The sequence below is a fragment of the Physeter macrocephalus genome, chromosome 20, assembly GCF_002837175.3.
Source record: "Physeter macrocephalus isolate SW-GA chromosome 20, ASM283717v5, whole genome shotgun sequence".
Classification (NCBI taxonomy): Eukaryota; Metazoa; Chordata; class Mammalia; order Artiodactyla; family Physeteridae; genus Physeter; species Physeter macrocephalus.
The window spans coordinates 71,439,823-71,457,440 of record NC_041233.1 but is presented as its reverse complement, the minus strand read 5'-3'; the positions used below and the strand labels follow the sequence as shown (position 1 = coordinate 71,457,440).

General features: G+C 38.2%; 2 protein-coding genes across 2 annotated transcripts in view; both read left to right on the top strand.

Annotated features, from left to right (window-relative positions):
- The window catches only part of PDZD8 (PDZ domain containing 8), a 91,740-nt gene that overhangs the window by 14,449 nt on the left and 59,673 nt on the right, over positions 1–17,618 (top strand). The window contains exon 2 of the mRNA XM_024121344.3: positions 11,501–11,626. Coding sequence (XP_023977112.1) covers positions 11,501–11,626 — 126 coding nt within the window. The remainder of the gene's footprint in view (positions 1–11,500; positions 11,627–17,618) is intronic.
- Positions 1,615–3,188, top strand: LOC102983355 (gamma-aminobutyric acid receptor subunit alpha-5-like). Its single transcript, XM_055080936.1, is given in 1 exon segment — positions 1,615–3,188. A coding segment is annotated over 1 exon segment (1,386 nt). The 5' UTR covers positions 1,615–1,629; the 3' UTR covers positions 3,016–3,188.

Below are 17,618 nucleotides of genomic sequence, written 5' to 3'. Positions count from 1 at the left end.
TTTCCTCGCCTCAGGCAACTCCCTATTTAGTTGGGAGGAGTGGGAGGTGTGGGAGAACTACAGAGAGACAGACATGTAATGGGGTGATTAGTGGCATAACAGAAGTGTATATAAAGTGCTTTTAGAACACAGATGGGGAAGCAGTGACCAGATGGTGGGGGGGTAGGGGTGTTGGTTAGAGAGGAGGTGACTCTGAAGGAGAACTTGAATAGTGAAAAGGAGCTTACCATGTGGGGCTAGTTATGGGATCAGAGTGATTAGCAGGCAGACACGTCTCTCAGGAGAAATAATGTGGCTGTGTTAACCTTGCTAAGCGTGGAGGAGCTTGGTGTACGAATTGTCTTTTTAATGTAATATCAGTTGAATTGTCTACATAAAATAGATTTGAAATTTAGGTTCATGGCTTACGAATATAGAAAATTAAGAATGTTTCGAACTATTTGTACTTTGTTTTCTTTCTAGTTACATGTAGTTTTGTATTAGTGTGTGCCATACTTTGCATAATAATGTGCACCATACAAGTTATGGCTAATAGAGGTTTGTGATGATATTTAAATGCAGCAGGAGAACTCATTATTTAAAGGACCACTGAGGTGCCTCTGAAGAACGTAAATGAAGACACATTTTGAAACGATCACCACTGATTTATCTAGTTTATATATTTGGTTTAGGAGATTTGGGAGCACACTTATGTTTGCTAGTTCCTAATGTGAGAGAGGCAGGACTGTCAGACTGAAAGGCAAAAACCACACAGAACTCCCAATTGCCTAATTTATATCTACTTGTTCTACTCTCTTCCTTAGGCAGGATGTAGTGCCGCTTGTATTCCTGACCCTGAAATAAGACTGTAGTCTCTGAGTGCCTGCGTTTGATTGGTCTCTCTATTCTTGAATACAGTAAACATATTTGTGGAAGGGATGAGATGACATTTGAGCTGATTGTTAAGGGATAGTGTAGCTTTAGACATAGGAAGATGGGATGGAAGTTCAGTGTAGGTAGGAGAAATAGCAAAGGAACAGAATCAGGACACTGTATGATATCTTTAGAGATTCAGTAAGGAAGCCAGTTTGATGAGACTGAAGCACAGAGAAGGAAGAAAACCAGGATTCGTGTACCTGTTAATGCTGGGAATTCTACAAGGTGCTTCACATGTATGAACTCCTAAATCTTTGTAATAATCCTGTGAGGTAGCGTTTTATTAAAGAAAATAAAAGACACAGACTTTTGTTTTTGGTTAAGAAAATAGTCTTTTTGCGGGGGGGATCTGCAGCAGGGCAGAGCGTGGCCTCGGTTGCGGAGTGGAGCCGCAGGGCGGTGGCAGGAGCGCGGGGGGCACCGGAGCCTTTCGGCCGGGAGGACTGGGGAAGTTGGCGCTGGCGGCATGGGGCGGTGACGCCGCACTGGCCTTCCGCTCCTGCCAGCTGGTTGAGAGCAGGCGGAGGAGGAGGAGGATGCACCCTCGCCGACAGCTTGCCTTCCTGGGCCAGCGCGCAGGCACCTTGCAGAACAAGGAGTAGCTTGCTGACTTTGAACGCGTGGCAAATATTTCAGAAAGCTTCAACATCAAGGTGGAGAAAGGAACAGTTATTCTTCCAAACTCATCTGCTTCAGCTGTTATTCTTATTGGGAATGGACAATGGAATGTTCTCTAGCTTTATCATGATCGAAAACCTTCTGTTCTGTATTTCCATGAACTTAGCCAGTCACTTTGGCTTTTCACAAATGCCAACCAGTTCTGTAAAAGGTGAAACCAATGACAACATCACAATATTCACCAGGATTTTGGATGGGCTCCTGGATGGCTACAACAACAGACTGAGGCCTGGGCTCGGAGAGCATATCACTCAGGTGAGAACGGACATCTACGTCACCAGCTTCGGCCCGCTGTCTGACATGGAAATGGAATGCACCATAGACGTGTTTTTCTGACAAAGGTGGAAAGACGAAAGTCTTCGGTTTAAAGGTCTCATGCAGTGCCTGCCTCTCAACAACCTCCTTGCCAGCAAAATCTGGACTCCAGACACCTTCTTCCACAATGAGAAGAAGTCCATCACCCACAACCTGACCACGCCCAACAAGCTGCTGCGGCTGGAGGATGATGGCACTCTGCTGTACACCATGTGCTTGACCATCTCGGCAGAGTGCCCAATGCAACTTGAAGACTTCCCAATGGATGCCCATGCCTGCCCTCTGAAATTTGGCAGCTATGCATATCCTAATTCCGAAATTGTGTATGTCTGGACCAACCGCACAACCAAGTTGGTGGTGGTGGCAGAAGATGGCTCCAGGCTGAACCAATACCACCTGATGGGGCAGACATTGGGGACAGAGAACATCAGCACCAGCACAGGTGAACACACAGTCATGACGGCTCATTTCCATCTGAAGAGGAAGATCGGGTACTTTGTCATCCAGACCTATCTCCCCAGCATAATGACTGTGATCTTGTCTCAAGTGTCCTTTTGGCTGAGCTGAGAACCAGTCCCAGCCAGGACAGTGTTTGGGTTGACCACGGTGCTGACCATGACAACCCTCAGCATCAGCGCCCGGAACTCTCTGCCCAAAGTGGCTTATGCGACGGCCATGGACTGGTTCATAGCTGTGTGCTACGCTTTTGTGTTCTCTGCGCTAATCGAGTTTGCCACCATCAACTATTTCACAAAGAGGGGCTGGGCCTGGGACGGCAAAAAAGCCTTGGAAGCAGCCAAGATCACGAAAAAGGAGTGTGAACTTACACTAAATAAATCAACAAATGCTTATACTACTGGGAAGATGACCCACCCCCCAAACATCCCAAAGGAGCAGACCCCTGCAGGGACCTCAAATGCCTCTTCAGCCTCAGTAAAACCTGAAGATAAGACTTCTGAAAACAAAAAGACTTACAACAGCATCAGCAAGATCGACAAAATGTCCCTAATTATATTCCCAGTCCTGTTTGGCACTTTCAACCTAGTTTACTGGGCAACATATTTGAATAGGGAGCCAGTGATTAAAGGGGCTACCTCTCCAAAATGAGCTGCCATGCTCCCAAACTCCAAGACAGCCATACGTTCAGTGACGGGCACCAAGGAGAGGTTGAGCTTGGGGGACCTCCCTTATTTGGGCACTATCTTTCAGGAAATTTTTGCATGTTTAATAATATGTACAAATAATATTGCCTTGATGTTTCTATATATAATGTCAGATGTTTCAAAGATGTCACATTGACAAATCAAGCCACTTTCTAGAAAAACAGGAGACAATGGCTCTGACACTCAGTATCTTACATTGATAGTTTACAAACAAGTATATTTTTAACTGTTCCAAGTGTTACCTAACAATGTTTTTTATACTTTGAATGTCATTTCATACAAATTTTCCCAGCAAATAAATATTTTAGGAAATACTCCATGATTATTACTTGACCAACTCTCACAAGAAACAAATATCACAAAGAGCACATTTTTCATTGAAAAAGAAACTGTGGGCATTTATGTACAAAACTAATTGCCTTTGATAATTCTTACTGTTCTGAAATTAAAACTACTGCATGATCTTATGTTAAGAAATAGAATAAACATTTATGCAGACATTTAATAACAGAAATATATGGTATGTTAGATTAACAGATACAATGTTCCCCAAGGAAAAATTTAACTGCTTAAAAAATATTTTTGGGGGGGGAGGTGGGAATGAAACTTACTTCTCTCCCTCCGACTCCCCCCACTAGCTGAACGATGACCAAGAAACAAAAGATCTTAAAACAAAAAGTAGTGTGATGACAGTCTTGGCATTTGGCCTGAGCATCCACTGTCTGAAACATTGACCACACCTCACTGCAGCCAGTGTGTAGTGCTTCAGTGGTGAGAAATTGTAAATGAGTTATTTTCCATTTTATTTCCCTGTATGTTATTTCATGATTGACTTATTGCTCTGTTAGCTTTTATATATGAACCTTAAATGTTCATTAAAAAATAAAAAATAAATAAATAAAGGAAAATAGTCTTTTTTAAGAAGAGGAGACACAATTTTAGTAGTCATAAAATTCTAAGTAATCGTTGAAAACCTGAACCAAGCCAGTGGGGAACACAGAAGAAAAGTAGAAGACATATTTTAGCAATATGAAGTTGGGGAAATGGAGGTGGAACTGGTTGGTTGTGAGAACGGGGGAAGTAAAAGGTAACTTCAGGTTTCTTACAGTCTATGAAATCAGTGGTGCCAGTAAAACAGGAGAGGAGGAGCAAGCTGGAAGTAAAGGTGTTCCATTTACTTTTAAGCATAAATATATGGAATTTATAGAAGCAGTGAGAGCAAATGATGTTGCTAAGGAAAATATAGAAGAGAAAGGAAACAGGAAGAGAGAACCCAAGTTGTTTTAGTATACACAACAAACTTCTTCTAATTCTCCATTATGGGAAATTTCAAACTTACTCAAAAGTTAAGAATTCAGTGAACCCCCGTTACATATGTAGCCAGACAATCATTAATTTGTGGCCACTTTTGATCATCTGTATCTTCCCACGCTCCCCTCCCTTGATTATTCTGAAACAAATCTCTAGGAGTTGGGACCATAATCTATGTTTGTATGATTCTAAATTTTGCGTTCTTTATACAACACCTTCCCTCCTTGATGAAGCCTCATCCAACCTTTAGAGATAGAAGGCATGCAGTGCATTGAGACAATTGTGTCCTTTTTGACTGGCTCTAATTGTTAGAAAGTTTTCCCTTTTATTGAGTTGAAAACTCTAGCAGATTTATTATTTTGGCAAGGACACAAGAACCCATGCTGAAGTTAAGAGTAGATTTAGACTGCAGAATATTTTTATATTAGGTTTGTAGTAAACCCTTTTTCTCTAAAGATCACAGTGTTTGCAAACGGTTTTACTGCTGCCATGTGATGGAGATGTCACCAGCTGGCATTCGTGGTGCTTATAGAACAGTCTTGAAGAAACATCTTGGAGCAAAAACATATTTTAGATGTTAAAAAAGAGTATCTCAGATCCACATATGAGAAGAAGGCTTGGCGTCTCTTGTAGGTGTAAAATTTTAAATATGTATTTAAAAAATGTTATCAGAGTAACACATATTTTTAAATTAAACATGTTTTTTCTTTTAAACTTTTACTGAAGTGTAACTCACTGCCTAAAAAGTACACTAACTGTAAAAATTTAGTTCAATGAATTTTTACAAAATGAACAAAACAGCATTCAGAACAAGGAATAGAATTATTACCAGCAACCACAAAGTCCCTCATATGCTACGCTACCTTCCCTGCTCTGCCTGAGAGTAACTACTATCCTGACTTCTACCACCATTGCTCTGGGTGCGGGGCAGGGAGGTGCCTGTTTCTTAACTGTACATAAATTGAGCCATAGTGTTTACACTCATCGTTTTTCTAGCTTCTTTGACTCAACAGTATGTTTGTGAGGTTAATCCATGTTATTGTGTATTGATGTAGTTTGTTTATTATATTTGCTGTGGCGTCTTCCACATGTACCTCAATTTATCCCTTCTATTGTTGATGGACAGTTGGATATTGCTGTTATGAATATTCTTATACATGTTTTTTGGTGAACATTTATGCATATTTCTATTGGATATCTAGGATTGCTGGGTCATAGGTTAAGCATCTATCCCTGTGTAGCAGATAATTGCCACACAGTTTTGAAAGTAGTTATGGAACACTAGCAGTTTCACATCCTTTTCAACATTTGATATTGTCTGTCTTTTCATTTGAGTTAATGTACATAATTTAAAAACCAAATATAACAGAAGGGCTTAGAATTAAAATCAACAATTACTTCCCTAAACCCTCTACTTTCCTCCCCTAGGTCACACTCTTCAGAAGCAACCAGAAGTACTATTTCTATTTTTAACAACTTTTAAGAGGCAGTGATTAATAACACAGGTTTTGAAGCCAGACTGCTTAGATTCTTTTCTTGGTTTCACTACTTACTAACTGTATAACCTTGAGCAAGTTATTTAACCTGTGTCTCAATTTCCTCATCTACAAAATGGAGATTAATTATAGTACCTATCTCATAGAATTGTGAGAATTAATAAATGTAATGACTTTTATTATGTGGTAAGTACTCAGTAAATGTTAGCTATAGTAATTAGTTATGATGTTACCTATATTTTGCTCAACAAAGTCATACAGCTGTCTTGATTCAGCGACTTTAGATATTTTCTATTGATTGACTTCCTGCTAAGATAGATGAAGATTTAGCTAAGTGATATCCTCTCTCACCTTCCCTTCTGTCTTTTCCCAATCTAGTTATGTCACTATTTTCAATTCATTCATTGAACTACCTCCTTATTTATATATAATAACATTTATGTCCTGTTCAGACTTAAATCTTCCTTGATTGAAATATTTATGTTATTGTTAGGTCTATACAATTTTTTTTATTGCAGAGCTGCCTAATATGCAAGTTTATGCTTCCTTTTCTATATTCTAGTTTCAAAATCTTTGTGCCATTAAAGCACTATGTTCCTAGAGTCAAGTTTGAATTCTTTTTTATTCTCTCACCAAGTTGCCTTAACCAAATCTTCAAGATTTGATTGAAAAATGAACCTCTTCCTTCTCATGTCTTCTGCCTCTTCGATTCATTCCCTATTTCCTGGAGATCTCCTTCTTGGAGTTTTCATCACCTTCCCCAAATTGGACTTCCCTCTTGGTTTTCCAGACCTCTGTCATCTGGGTTTAGGACATCATTGCCTTCTTGACTTGGATCCACTATTTTCTGGATCACTTTCTTCTTTCTTGCCTTAGGCCCTCATTTTGCTGGCATATATCTTCATGTAACTTTTTTAAAAAGTATGCAGTCTGCAGCAAGGCTCTTTGTTCTCTCTGAACCTGTTGTGTGAAATGGGGAAATGATTTGCAACCGTGCCTCACCATGTTATTGTGAGTGAGGATCAAGCACAGTAATATACGTGAAACCATGACCATCCTTGTCAGATAACTTCAGACCAGGTTTAGAGCATGTATTCCAGCAGAAAACAGGTCGGTAATCAAATCAGCCTCAGGAACTATAGACCAGGCTCCAGAGTTATATTTGAGTTCTTTTATGGACAAATTGTATCCCCCAAAATGTTGAAGCCCTCAGTGTAACCCTCAGTGTAACTGTATTTGAGGTTATTTAAGGAGATGATTTAAGTTAAATGAGGTCATAAGGATGGAGCTCTAATCCAATAGGACTGGTGCCCTTAAAAGAAAAGGAAGAGATACCAGGAGTATGTGTGCAGAGAAAAAAGTCGTGAGAGGATACAGCAAGAAGGTGGCTGTCTGTAAGCAAGGAGAGAGGTTTTACCAGAAACCAGCCCTCTTGACACCTTGATCTTAGACTTCCACTGTGAGAAAATAAGTTTCTGTTTTTTAAGCCACCCAGTCTGTGATATTCTGTTGTGGCAGTGCTAGGAAACTAATATAGGTTCCAATTTTGGCTCCAGGGTATAGTGTTTGTGAGACCCCTAGGACTGTTTCCTTATGTACAGTGTGCTAATGCCTGGTTTGGGGGGATTAAGTGAGCAAATAAATGCTTTCTACAGTCAGTACCTGGTATGGTAGCCATTCAACAAATCTTTGTTTTTTCATAAGCCTTAAAAGGGGCTTTAAGTTATTTTAATGGAGCTGTGTCATTTATGGTTTTGTTTCTTTAATCAGATAATTCTAACTAAATATTTACATACCAAAGCAATGACAAGAGCAATTATCTCTGGGTAACTGGGTTGTTTTTTTTAAAGTAGCTTTATTGAGATATAATTCATACTCCATATAATTCACCTATTTAAACCTACAATTCAGTGGTTTTTAGTACATTCACAGATATATTACAACTATCACCACAGTCATTTTAGAACATTTTTATCACCTCAAAAACAAAACCCCATACCCTCAACCCATCATCCTCCTAGCCCACCTACCACCCCCAACCCTAAGCAACCACTGATTACTTTCTGTCTCTATAGATTTCTCTATTCTGGATTTTCATATGAATGAAATGACATAATTTGTGGCTTTGGGGCTTACTAGCTACCTACCTCTATTTGAATATTTTTTCTGCTCTTCTCTCTCTTCTCCCCTCCCCTCCTGCTGGCACTCCCTTTATGTGTATGTTGGTATACTTAATGGTATCATTTCTCCAAGGCTCAGTATTTTTCTTCATTTTTTTTTCCTCTGTTCTTTGGCTTACATAACCTCTGTTGCTCTGTCTTTGAATTCACTACTTTTTTTTCTTCTGACAGTTCATATCTACTATTCAGAACCCTTTTGGTGAACTTCAAAATTGCGTTGTACTGTTTTTTTTTTTTTTGGCCGCTTTGGGTCTTTGTTGCTGCACGCGGGCTTTCTCTAGTTGCGGTGAGTGGGTGCTACTCTTCGTTGTGGTGTGCAGACTTCTCATTGCGGTGGCTTCTCGTTGCAGAGCACGGGCTCTAGGCGCGCAGGCTTCAGTAGTTGTGGCACACGGGCTTAGTTGCTCCACGGCATGTGAGATCTTCCCGGATCAGGGATCAAACCTGTGTCCCCTGCGTTGGCAGGTGGATTCTTAACCACTGCGCCCCAGGGAAGTCCCTATTGTATTTTTCAACTCCAGAATTTCCACTTGTTTTTTTTTAAAATTATTCTTATATCTATTGATATTATATATTTGATGTGACATTGTCATAATACCTCCCTTTACTTCTTTAATCATGCTTTAAAAAATTTTTTGTGAACATATTTGTAAGGGCTATTTTTTTTTTTTTTTTTTTTTTTTTTTTTTTTTTTTTTGCGGTACACGGGCCTCTCACTGTCGTGGCCTCTCCCGTTGCGGAGCACAGGCTCCGCATGCGCAGGCCCAGCGGCCATGGCTCACGGGCCCAGCCGCTCCGCGGCATGTGGGATCTTCCCGGACCGGGGCATGAACCCGTGTTCCCTGCATCGGCAGGCGGACTCTCAACCACTGCGCCACCAGGGAAGCCCTACTTGTAGACTTTTTAATGATGGTCACTCTGACCAGTGTGAGGTGGTACCTAATTGTAATTTTGATCTGCATTTCTCTAATAATTAGCAGTGTTGAGCATCTTTTCATATGCCTATTGGCCATCTGTATTTCTTCTTTGCAGAAATGTCTCTTTAGAACTTTTGCCCATTTTTCGATTGGGCTGTTTTTGTTGTTGTTGAGTTGTATGAGCTGTTTGTAAATTTTGGAAATTAAGCCCTTGTCGGTCACATCATTTGCAAATGTTTTCTTCCATTCTATAGGTTGTCTTTTTGTTTTGTTTATCGTTTCCTTTGCTGTGCAAAAGCTTATAAGTTTGGTTAAGTCCCATTTGTTTATTTTCACTTTTATTTCTATTGCCTTGGAAGACTGACCTATGAAAACATTGGTACGATTTATGTCGGAGAATGTTTTGCCTATGTTCTCTTCTAGGAGTTTTACGGTATCATGTCTTATGTTTAAGTCTTTAAGCCATTTTGAGTTCATTTTTGTGTATGGTGAGAGGGTGTTGAACAAGTAGCTCTAGCCCATGTTTAGTGTGTTATTTTAAAATGGAATACATTTTTTCTGATTTTAGTTTATTTTTGTGCATAAATCCTTTTAGCAAACCCCCTAGAAGCATTAATAAACCCAAATTAGACTTTACTCCTTATAACATTGAAGTCACACACCTGTGAGAAATTTTTAATCAAATTTTAGCTTTATACGTGACAAGAAAAGTTGATTCATAGAGCAGCTGTGATTTAACACACTTGGATTATTATATTCAATGTTGCTAGTGTATGTAGTGCTTTTTGTGATTTTTTTTAATAGAGTGACAGTTATATGTTCTTCAGGAGCCATAAGGCTTGTTTATTAAAAACACTCAGCTACAACATCGTATTAACATGATAAATGTAGTTTCTTTTTTTCCTCTCAAAAATTTGGTGCCAGTCTGTCTGAATCAAATGATTTCAATGGAAATTAGGAAACTAAAGGGGCTTTCTGTTTTCCATCTGTTTTCAGAAGCAAGAGAAAAGCACTGAGCATAGTCTGTATACCTCCTTATCTTTCTCTAAGAATTTTTTCTTTAATCCTGTTCATTGGGAAACCGTAAAATAGTATTTCTCCCTCTCTGTTAGTATCTTTCAGTATAAATTGTTGTGGGCTATTCATATTTTCTAAATGTTTGTTTTATTTTTTATGTTGGATTTTTATAAATCAGATCAATACATACTTCAGTCCTGATAGTGTGTGTGAGGGGTAAAGATGATTGTGAAACCAGGTCACATTTGAGATTTCAAGGCATAAGTGCCCAGCAATTTAAATGACTGCAAGATAAAGAAGAGTGAAAGCAGTGCGTGTGGTCTGCTGTGATGTAGGACCTAAAGCTGATTATAGAAAGTGTTTAGGGTTTGGGTAGGCTTTGAGGAATAGGGAAAACCTCCAGCTGGTACAAAAGGCTTGAAAGCAGGAATATGCATGGCATCTTGTGGGTATATGAGGTGACTACACTTCCTAGATTGGAAGGTTTCTAATAAGGAAAAATACCATTGGAAAGATTAATTGTGGTAGACCTTGAATATGAAACCAAGAACTTTTGACTATCTTTTATCCTGTGTGTGGTTAGTGAGAAGGCATTAAAGCTTTTGAGCAGACAAATGTCATGTCTAGTGACAGCGTGTAGGGTTAGTTGAAAACTATAGGCCCTCAAGCCCAATTTTCTCATTTTCTTTGTCCTTTGCTTTAATGGAGGAGTATGAATTATGTTTCAGATTAAAGTTTTTAAAGCTTACAGTTTATAACTCACCACAAGCTTCTACATAAAACCCAAGAGTATTAACAATGAGCACAAAAAGACCTGAATAATTCATAGGTAACTGAAGTGTTACGTAGTCAACTAGTCAAACTAGCTCGAATTCTGGTTATGCCACTCACTGTGTAATGTTGAACAAATTCTTTAACCTTTCTAACCCTCACCCTTTTCATCTGGAGAGGGAAGCTAATCATATTGCCCACTCAGGATTTTGAGCATTGAATAAGATACAAAGCATGTATAGCTCTTAGCACACTGCCTGGCAAATAGTAAACATCTCTGATAAATACCTTTGCTGCTGTTAATTGTTGTTGTTGTTATTATTAATCATTATCTAGTACTAATCGCTATCCAATTTTATTGTTTCCATGGAACATTGCCTTCTGAATTTTGATCTTTTACTGTAGGAACACTCTTCCCATCTGGTCCAGAAAGAATCTCTCTCCTGTCCCACCCAAGTTTCAGGGCCCAGTGGTGGCTTCTAGATTTTCTTTTCCTTTGTTCTAGATGTCCTGCCTTGTCAATGAGGGCATGCCAAAAAACCAGGAAGTCTGGGTGCCACCAAGAAGGCACTGTTTGCTGCCAGTTATGGGGGTGTGTGGTAAGCTCTGGTTTTATAGGACACATGCAGTATTAGATGTTTGTTTTGTGTTGTTTTCCTACAGGTAGTTTTTGTTATTACGCTTTAAAGTGTGGTGTTTATTATTCCGAAATTTAGACTTATCTTTACTTTTGTCAGGTTTAAGCCGTTTTTCCCATTCCAAACCTTGCAAGGATTCGAAGAAGATGATGAAGAGCATATCCATATACAACAATGGGCACTTACTGAAGGCCGCCTTAAAGTTACATTGTTAGAATGTAGCAGGTATGTTCTTTGTTTTGTCATTACTACATTATAGGAAATAAAGTACACTGAAAATGTACTTGAGCAGTATTTGTGTTTATTCCCCACTGTGTTAATTTATATTGTATTATCTGTAAATTCTTTAATTGTAAATTTCATAAAAGTAGTCCTTTCCAACTTATAAAAAATACAAACTATATTTTAGAAAGCATTCTAATGGCGGGGGTCATCATTTATCCTGCAGTAATTTCCAAACTTTTCAGATACATAATGCTCTGTTGGCATATTTCTTACTACCTATTAGAAAGCTGTTCATAGCATAACAGTTTTGAGAACTGTTTTTGATCATTGGAAATACCCTGGAAAGTTGCAAAACCAGACTTGTAAACTCCTGTGATTCTTAAAATTTTAGAGCTGGAAGGGAATCTCAGAAATAATCTTGCCCAGCCTCTTTATTTTTCCAGCCCCATAGTCTAAGCTGTGTTCATACTTTGCTTGACTTACTTACTACATTAGACTTCTTACTTATCTCCTAACACGGGTTACCATTATGACAACCAGAAAGAGCTTTTCAAAATGCATATCTGATTGTCACTTTCCTACTTAAAATTCTCTAATGGCTTCCCCATTCCTCTTAGAATATAGACCCAAATCTTTTTCATGGCTTGCATGCCCCTCTTTACCTCTCTAGTTTCTTTCTCCACCCAGCCCCTCACTCACAGTGCTTCAGCCACATAGGCCTTCCTAAGAGAAGAGGTTGGCAAACTTTTTCTCTAAAGGGCCAGATAGTAAATATTTTAGGCTTTGTGATTCACATGGTTTCTTTTGCAACTACTGAACTCTGCCTTGTAGTGTGAAAGCAGTCATAGATAGACAACAGGTAAATGAATGGACATGGCATGGCTGTGTGCCCATAAAACTTTATTATATGAATTTTATAATTTTTATGTGTCATAAAGTTCTTTTGATTTGTTTTTTTCAGCCATTTAAAAATGTGAAAACCATTGGTAGCCCACAGGCTGTATAAAAACAAGCAGTGGACTGGATTTGGCCCATGGACCATAGTTTGCCATTCCCTGCCTTAGATATTTTAACGTACCAAGCTCCTGTGTTGACTCTCCACTATTTTCCTGGCTGAAGGCCCTACCCCATCTTCTGTTCTTTGAGACTAGCCTTTCTTGCTTCACCTTAAAAGCTGCCTCCTGGGGCTTCCCTGGTGGCGCAGTGGTTGAGAGCCCGCCTGCCGATGCAGGGGACGCGGGTTCGTGCCCCGGTCCGGGAGGATCCCACATGCCGCGGAGCGGCTCGGCCCGTGAGCCATGGCCACTGAGCCTGCGTGTCCGGAGCCTGTGCCCCGCCGCGGGAGAGGCCACAACAGCGAGAGGCCCACATACCGCAAAAAAAAAAAAAAAGCTGCCTCCTTACTGTGTCTCCTGATCAGTCCAACTACAAATATAGTATCCTTATGCTACATTTCTGTGACCACTTATTTGATGCTTAATCACTCTATTTTTATTTTCAGCCCATAATAAAAAAAAAGTGCTTGAATCCAGAGGTTTTATTTTATACCAAATATATCTGTATCCTTGCTAATAGGTTAATTTTGAGTATACTAATAATATGCTAAATATTTTTTTTAAGTCTTGGAGTGAATCAGTATTGTGTACGATTATGTCAGAAAGTCTAGTTTAAAGGGAATTCTTTTATCAAAGAAAGACTGAATATGCTGTAAATTTTATAAAAGGGACTGCAATGTACAGTAAAATGATATATACAATAAAAATACGGCTCTACATAAGTCTGAATTTGAAGTAGCTAAGCCAATACACTATGGTAAGCATAAGCATTAAATATCTAATTATAATTTGGGCTTGTCATACTATCATTTGGAAGGATGTTTTTCTAGTGGCCTGTGTCTGAGGAATTTTAGACTGATACTTTCTTTCAGTGAATTTTCTTATAGATTCACAGGCATCAAAATCATACCATTGGATTACCTTTTCCAAAATAATCATAGCAACTTCTAAACATTTGAAAGGCAGCTTTGTACAAAATTTCTTGACTCTCCTGTTGTTAATTCGTACCTACCTATTCACCCGCCCATCCCCAAACTTGCAAAGATAGCCTTGAAGAAGATTCATTGATTGATTCATTGAACAGATATTTAATGCAGTGTATATGATGTGTAATAGGTACTGTGCTAAGAACTTTAAAAAACTAGTTCTTTTGTCTTGGTGTTGCTGATGGATTATGGATTAATTATATGTCTGTTGTTTGCGGCTTTTTAACCACTAGCTATTGTTATCTCCTTTGCTCACCATTCTCTTGCTTTATTTGAGATACTGCTCACTTAAAACCTTGGGTCAGCCTTGAACCCAAGACTGCATGAAGGCATTGAGAGAGTGTAGTCGGGCATTATTTAGGTCATGTTGAATTGAGATAAATAATACAAAGAAAAACATTACAATTTGTGGAGTATAAGTATCCTATTTTATTTTAATAAGGAACTGTATAATGAATCTCTGAAAGAATATATAAGAAACCAATATAAATTTTTATGGGGAAAAGGTTGAGGGAACTGGGTTAATGATGATGGACAGGGGTGAAGGTGAGAGCCAAATTTTTCACTATAACCTTTTTTATACTGTTTGATTTTTGTGACTGTATCACCTTGTCAAAAAATTTAAAAATAGAGACCAGTATTTCTGGAGAGTTGAAGGAGAAAGCATGGACAGTAGTTCATGTTCTTAATGTTAGTCCTTGTAGGCCAGCACCTTTCCCCAGGTGGCAGCTTAATCTTGGGAACACGCACACTATCTCAATAGTGTTTTAGTCACTATCTTTATAAACCCAACCATGTAAAGTTACTTAGTGTTGTGGTGCTATGTGTTATTCACACAGTTTAAGGATTACTTAAAATTGTTAATGAAGGAGAGAATAAATTACTAATTACTATTTTAACTCATTCCTGCTTTTTTATTCTCATATTCTTATTAAAATCTTTCTTACATTGTTGTTTTTCTTCTGAACATCTGAAAAAAAAGAACTCTCAATTCATATAGATTACAAATTTGTAAGATTCAAACTAAAGAGGAGATACTACTGTAATCTAAGTATTTTCATTTTTCCTGCTTCTGAATATAAATTCATCTTGTGGGGTTTATTGTAATCTCTAAAACAGAAAGAAAGTGACTCTCTAGAGAAAATGGAAGAACAAATAACAGTGCCCCATTTTTTGGAGGAAGGACAAAAAAATGCTTATCATTTATTTCAATTTTGGAAATTTAAGGCTTAAGACCTCTTGAGATATTTTTACCGTGACAATTTCACTTAGTGATATGAGAAGATTTGAAACAAATAGAGGAAAGTTTTAGAATGATCAAATTTTTAAGAGCACATAAACCAATTAAGATTAGAACATTTCCGTAGACCACTTGTATGTATATATCGTTGTTTTGAATTAGCTTACTGTCACAAGTTGAAGTTTCTTGAGTTCTTAGCCTTTAGGCATACATATTCACATTTCTCCTGCTTGAGCGAGCACTATTTAAACATGTCCAGGTTGTTATAATGTCATAGGGATCACTTAGTGTTGTTATAGTTTTAGCTTAACATTCTTATAAATGTTTATTTTTTAAGCTTTTTATTTTTTTAATAGATCTTTATTGGAGTATAATTGCTTCACAATACTTGTTAATTTCTCTTGTACAGCAGAGTGAATTAGCCATATGCATACATATTTCCCCATATCCTCTCCCTCTTGAGCCTCCCTCCCATCCTCCCTATCCCACCCCTCTAGGTCATTGCAGAGCACCGAGCTCATCTCCCTGTGCTATGCGGCTGCTTCCCACTAGCTAACTATTTTACATTCGGTAGTGTATATATGTCGATGCTACTCTCACTTTGCCCCAGCTTCCCCCTCCTACCCTGTGTCCTCAGGTCCATTCTCTGTATCTACATCTTTCTTCCTGCCCTGCAACTAGGTTCATCAGTACCTTTTTTTTTTAGATTCCATATATATGCGTTAGCATATGGTATTAGTTTTTCTCTCTACAAATAACTCAATTTTGTTTCTTTTTATGGCTAATATTCCACTGTATATATGTGCCACATCTTCTTTATCCATTCATCTGTCCATGGACACTGAGGTTGCTTCCATGTCCTGGCTATTGTAAATAGTGCTGCAATGAACATTGTGGTACATGACTCTTTTTGAACTATGGTTTTCTCAGGGTATATGCCCAGTAGTGGGATTGCTGACTCGTATGGTAGTTCTATTTTTAGTTTTTTAAGGAATCTTCCTACTGTTTTCCATAGTGGTTTTATCAATTTACATTCCCACTAACAGTGCAGGAGGGTTCCCTTTTCACCACACCCTCTCCAGCATTTATTGTTTCTAGATTTTTTGATAATGGCCATTCTGACCAGAGTGAGGTGATACCTTATTGTAGTTCTGATTTGCATTTCTCTAATAATTAGTGATGTTGAGCAGCTTTTCATGTGCCTCTTGGCCATCTGTATGTCTTCCTTGGTAAAATGTCTATTTAGGTCTTCTGCCTATTTTTTAATTGGATTGTTTGTTTTTTTGATATTGAGCTCCATAAGCTGTTTGTATATTTTGGAGATTAATCCTTTGTGTGTTGTTTCATTTGCAAATATTTTCTCCCATTCTGAGGGTTGTCTTTTTGTCTTGTTTATGGTTTCCTTTGCTGTGCAAAAGCTTTTAAGTTTAATTAAGTCCCATTTGTTTATTTTTATTTTTATTTCCGTTACTGTGAAAAGTGGGTCAGAGAAGATCCTGCCGTATTTTATGTCAAAGAGTGTTTTTCCTGTGTTTTCCTCTAAGAATTTTATAGTGTCTAGTCTTTCATTTAGGTCTTTAATCCCTTTGGAGTTTATTTTTGTGTATGGTGTTAGGTAGTGTTCTAATTTCATTCTTTCACATGTAGCTGTTCAGTTTTCCCAGCACCACATATGGAAGAGGCTGTCTTTTCTCCATTGTATGCTCTTGCCTCCTTTGTCATAAATTAGGTGACCATATGTGCATGGGTTTATCTCTGGGCATTCTATCCTGTACCATTGATCTATGTGTCTGTTTTTGTGCCAGTACCATACTGTCTTGACTACTGTAGCTTTGTGGTATAGTTTGAAGTCAGGGAGCCTGATTCCTCCAACTCTGTTTTTCTTTCTCAAGATTGCTTTGGCTATTTGGGGTCTTTTGTGTTCCCATATGAATTGTAAAATTTTTTTGTTCTAATTCTGTGAAGAATGCCATTGGTAGTTTGAAAGGGATTGCACTGAATCTGTAGATTGCTTTGGGTAGTATAGTCATTTTCACAATATTGATTCTTCCAATCCAAGAACATGGTATATTTCTCCATCTGTTTTTATCATCTTTGATTTCTTTCATCAGTGTTTTATAGTTTTCTGAGTACAAGTCTTTCACCTCCTTAGGCAGGTTTATTCCTAGGTATTTTATTCTTTTTTTTGAGATGGTAAATGGGATTATTTCCTTAACTTCTCTTTCTGATTTTTCGTTGCTTGGTGTATAGGAATGCCAGAGATTCTGTGCATTAACTTTGTATCCTGCAACCTTACCAGATCCATTGGTTAGTTCTAGTAGTTTTCTGGTAGCATCTTTAGGATTTTCTATGTATAGTATCATGTCATCTGCAAACAGTAACAGTTTTACTTCTTCTTTTCCAATTTGGATTCCTTTTATTTCTTTTTCTTCTCTGATTGCCGTGACTTCCAAAACTATGTTGAATAAGAGTGGCGAGAGTGGACATCCTTGTCTTGTTCCTGATCTTAGTGGACATGGTTTCAGTTTTTCACCATTGAGTATGATGATTGCTCTGGGTTTGTCATATATGGACTTTATTATGTTGAGGTAGTTTCCCTCTATGCCCGTTTTCTGGAGAGTTTTTATCATAAATGGGTGTTGAATTTTGTCAAAAGCTTTTTCTGCATCTATTAAGATGATCATATGGTTTTTATTCCTTAATTTGTTAAC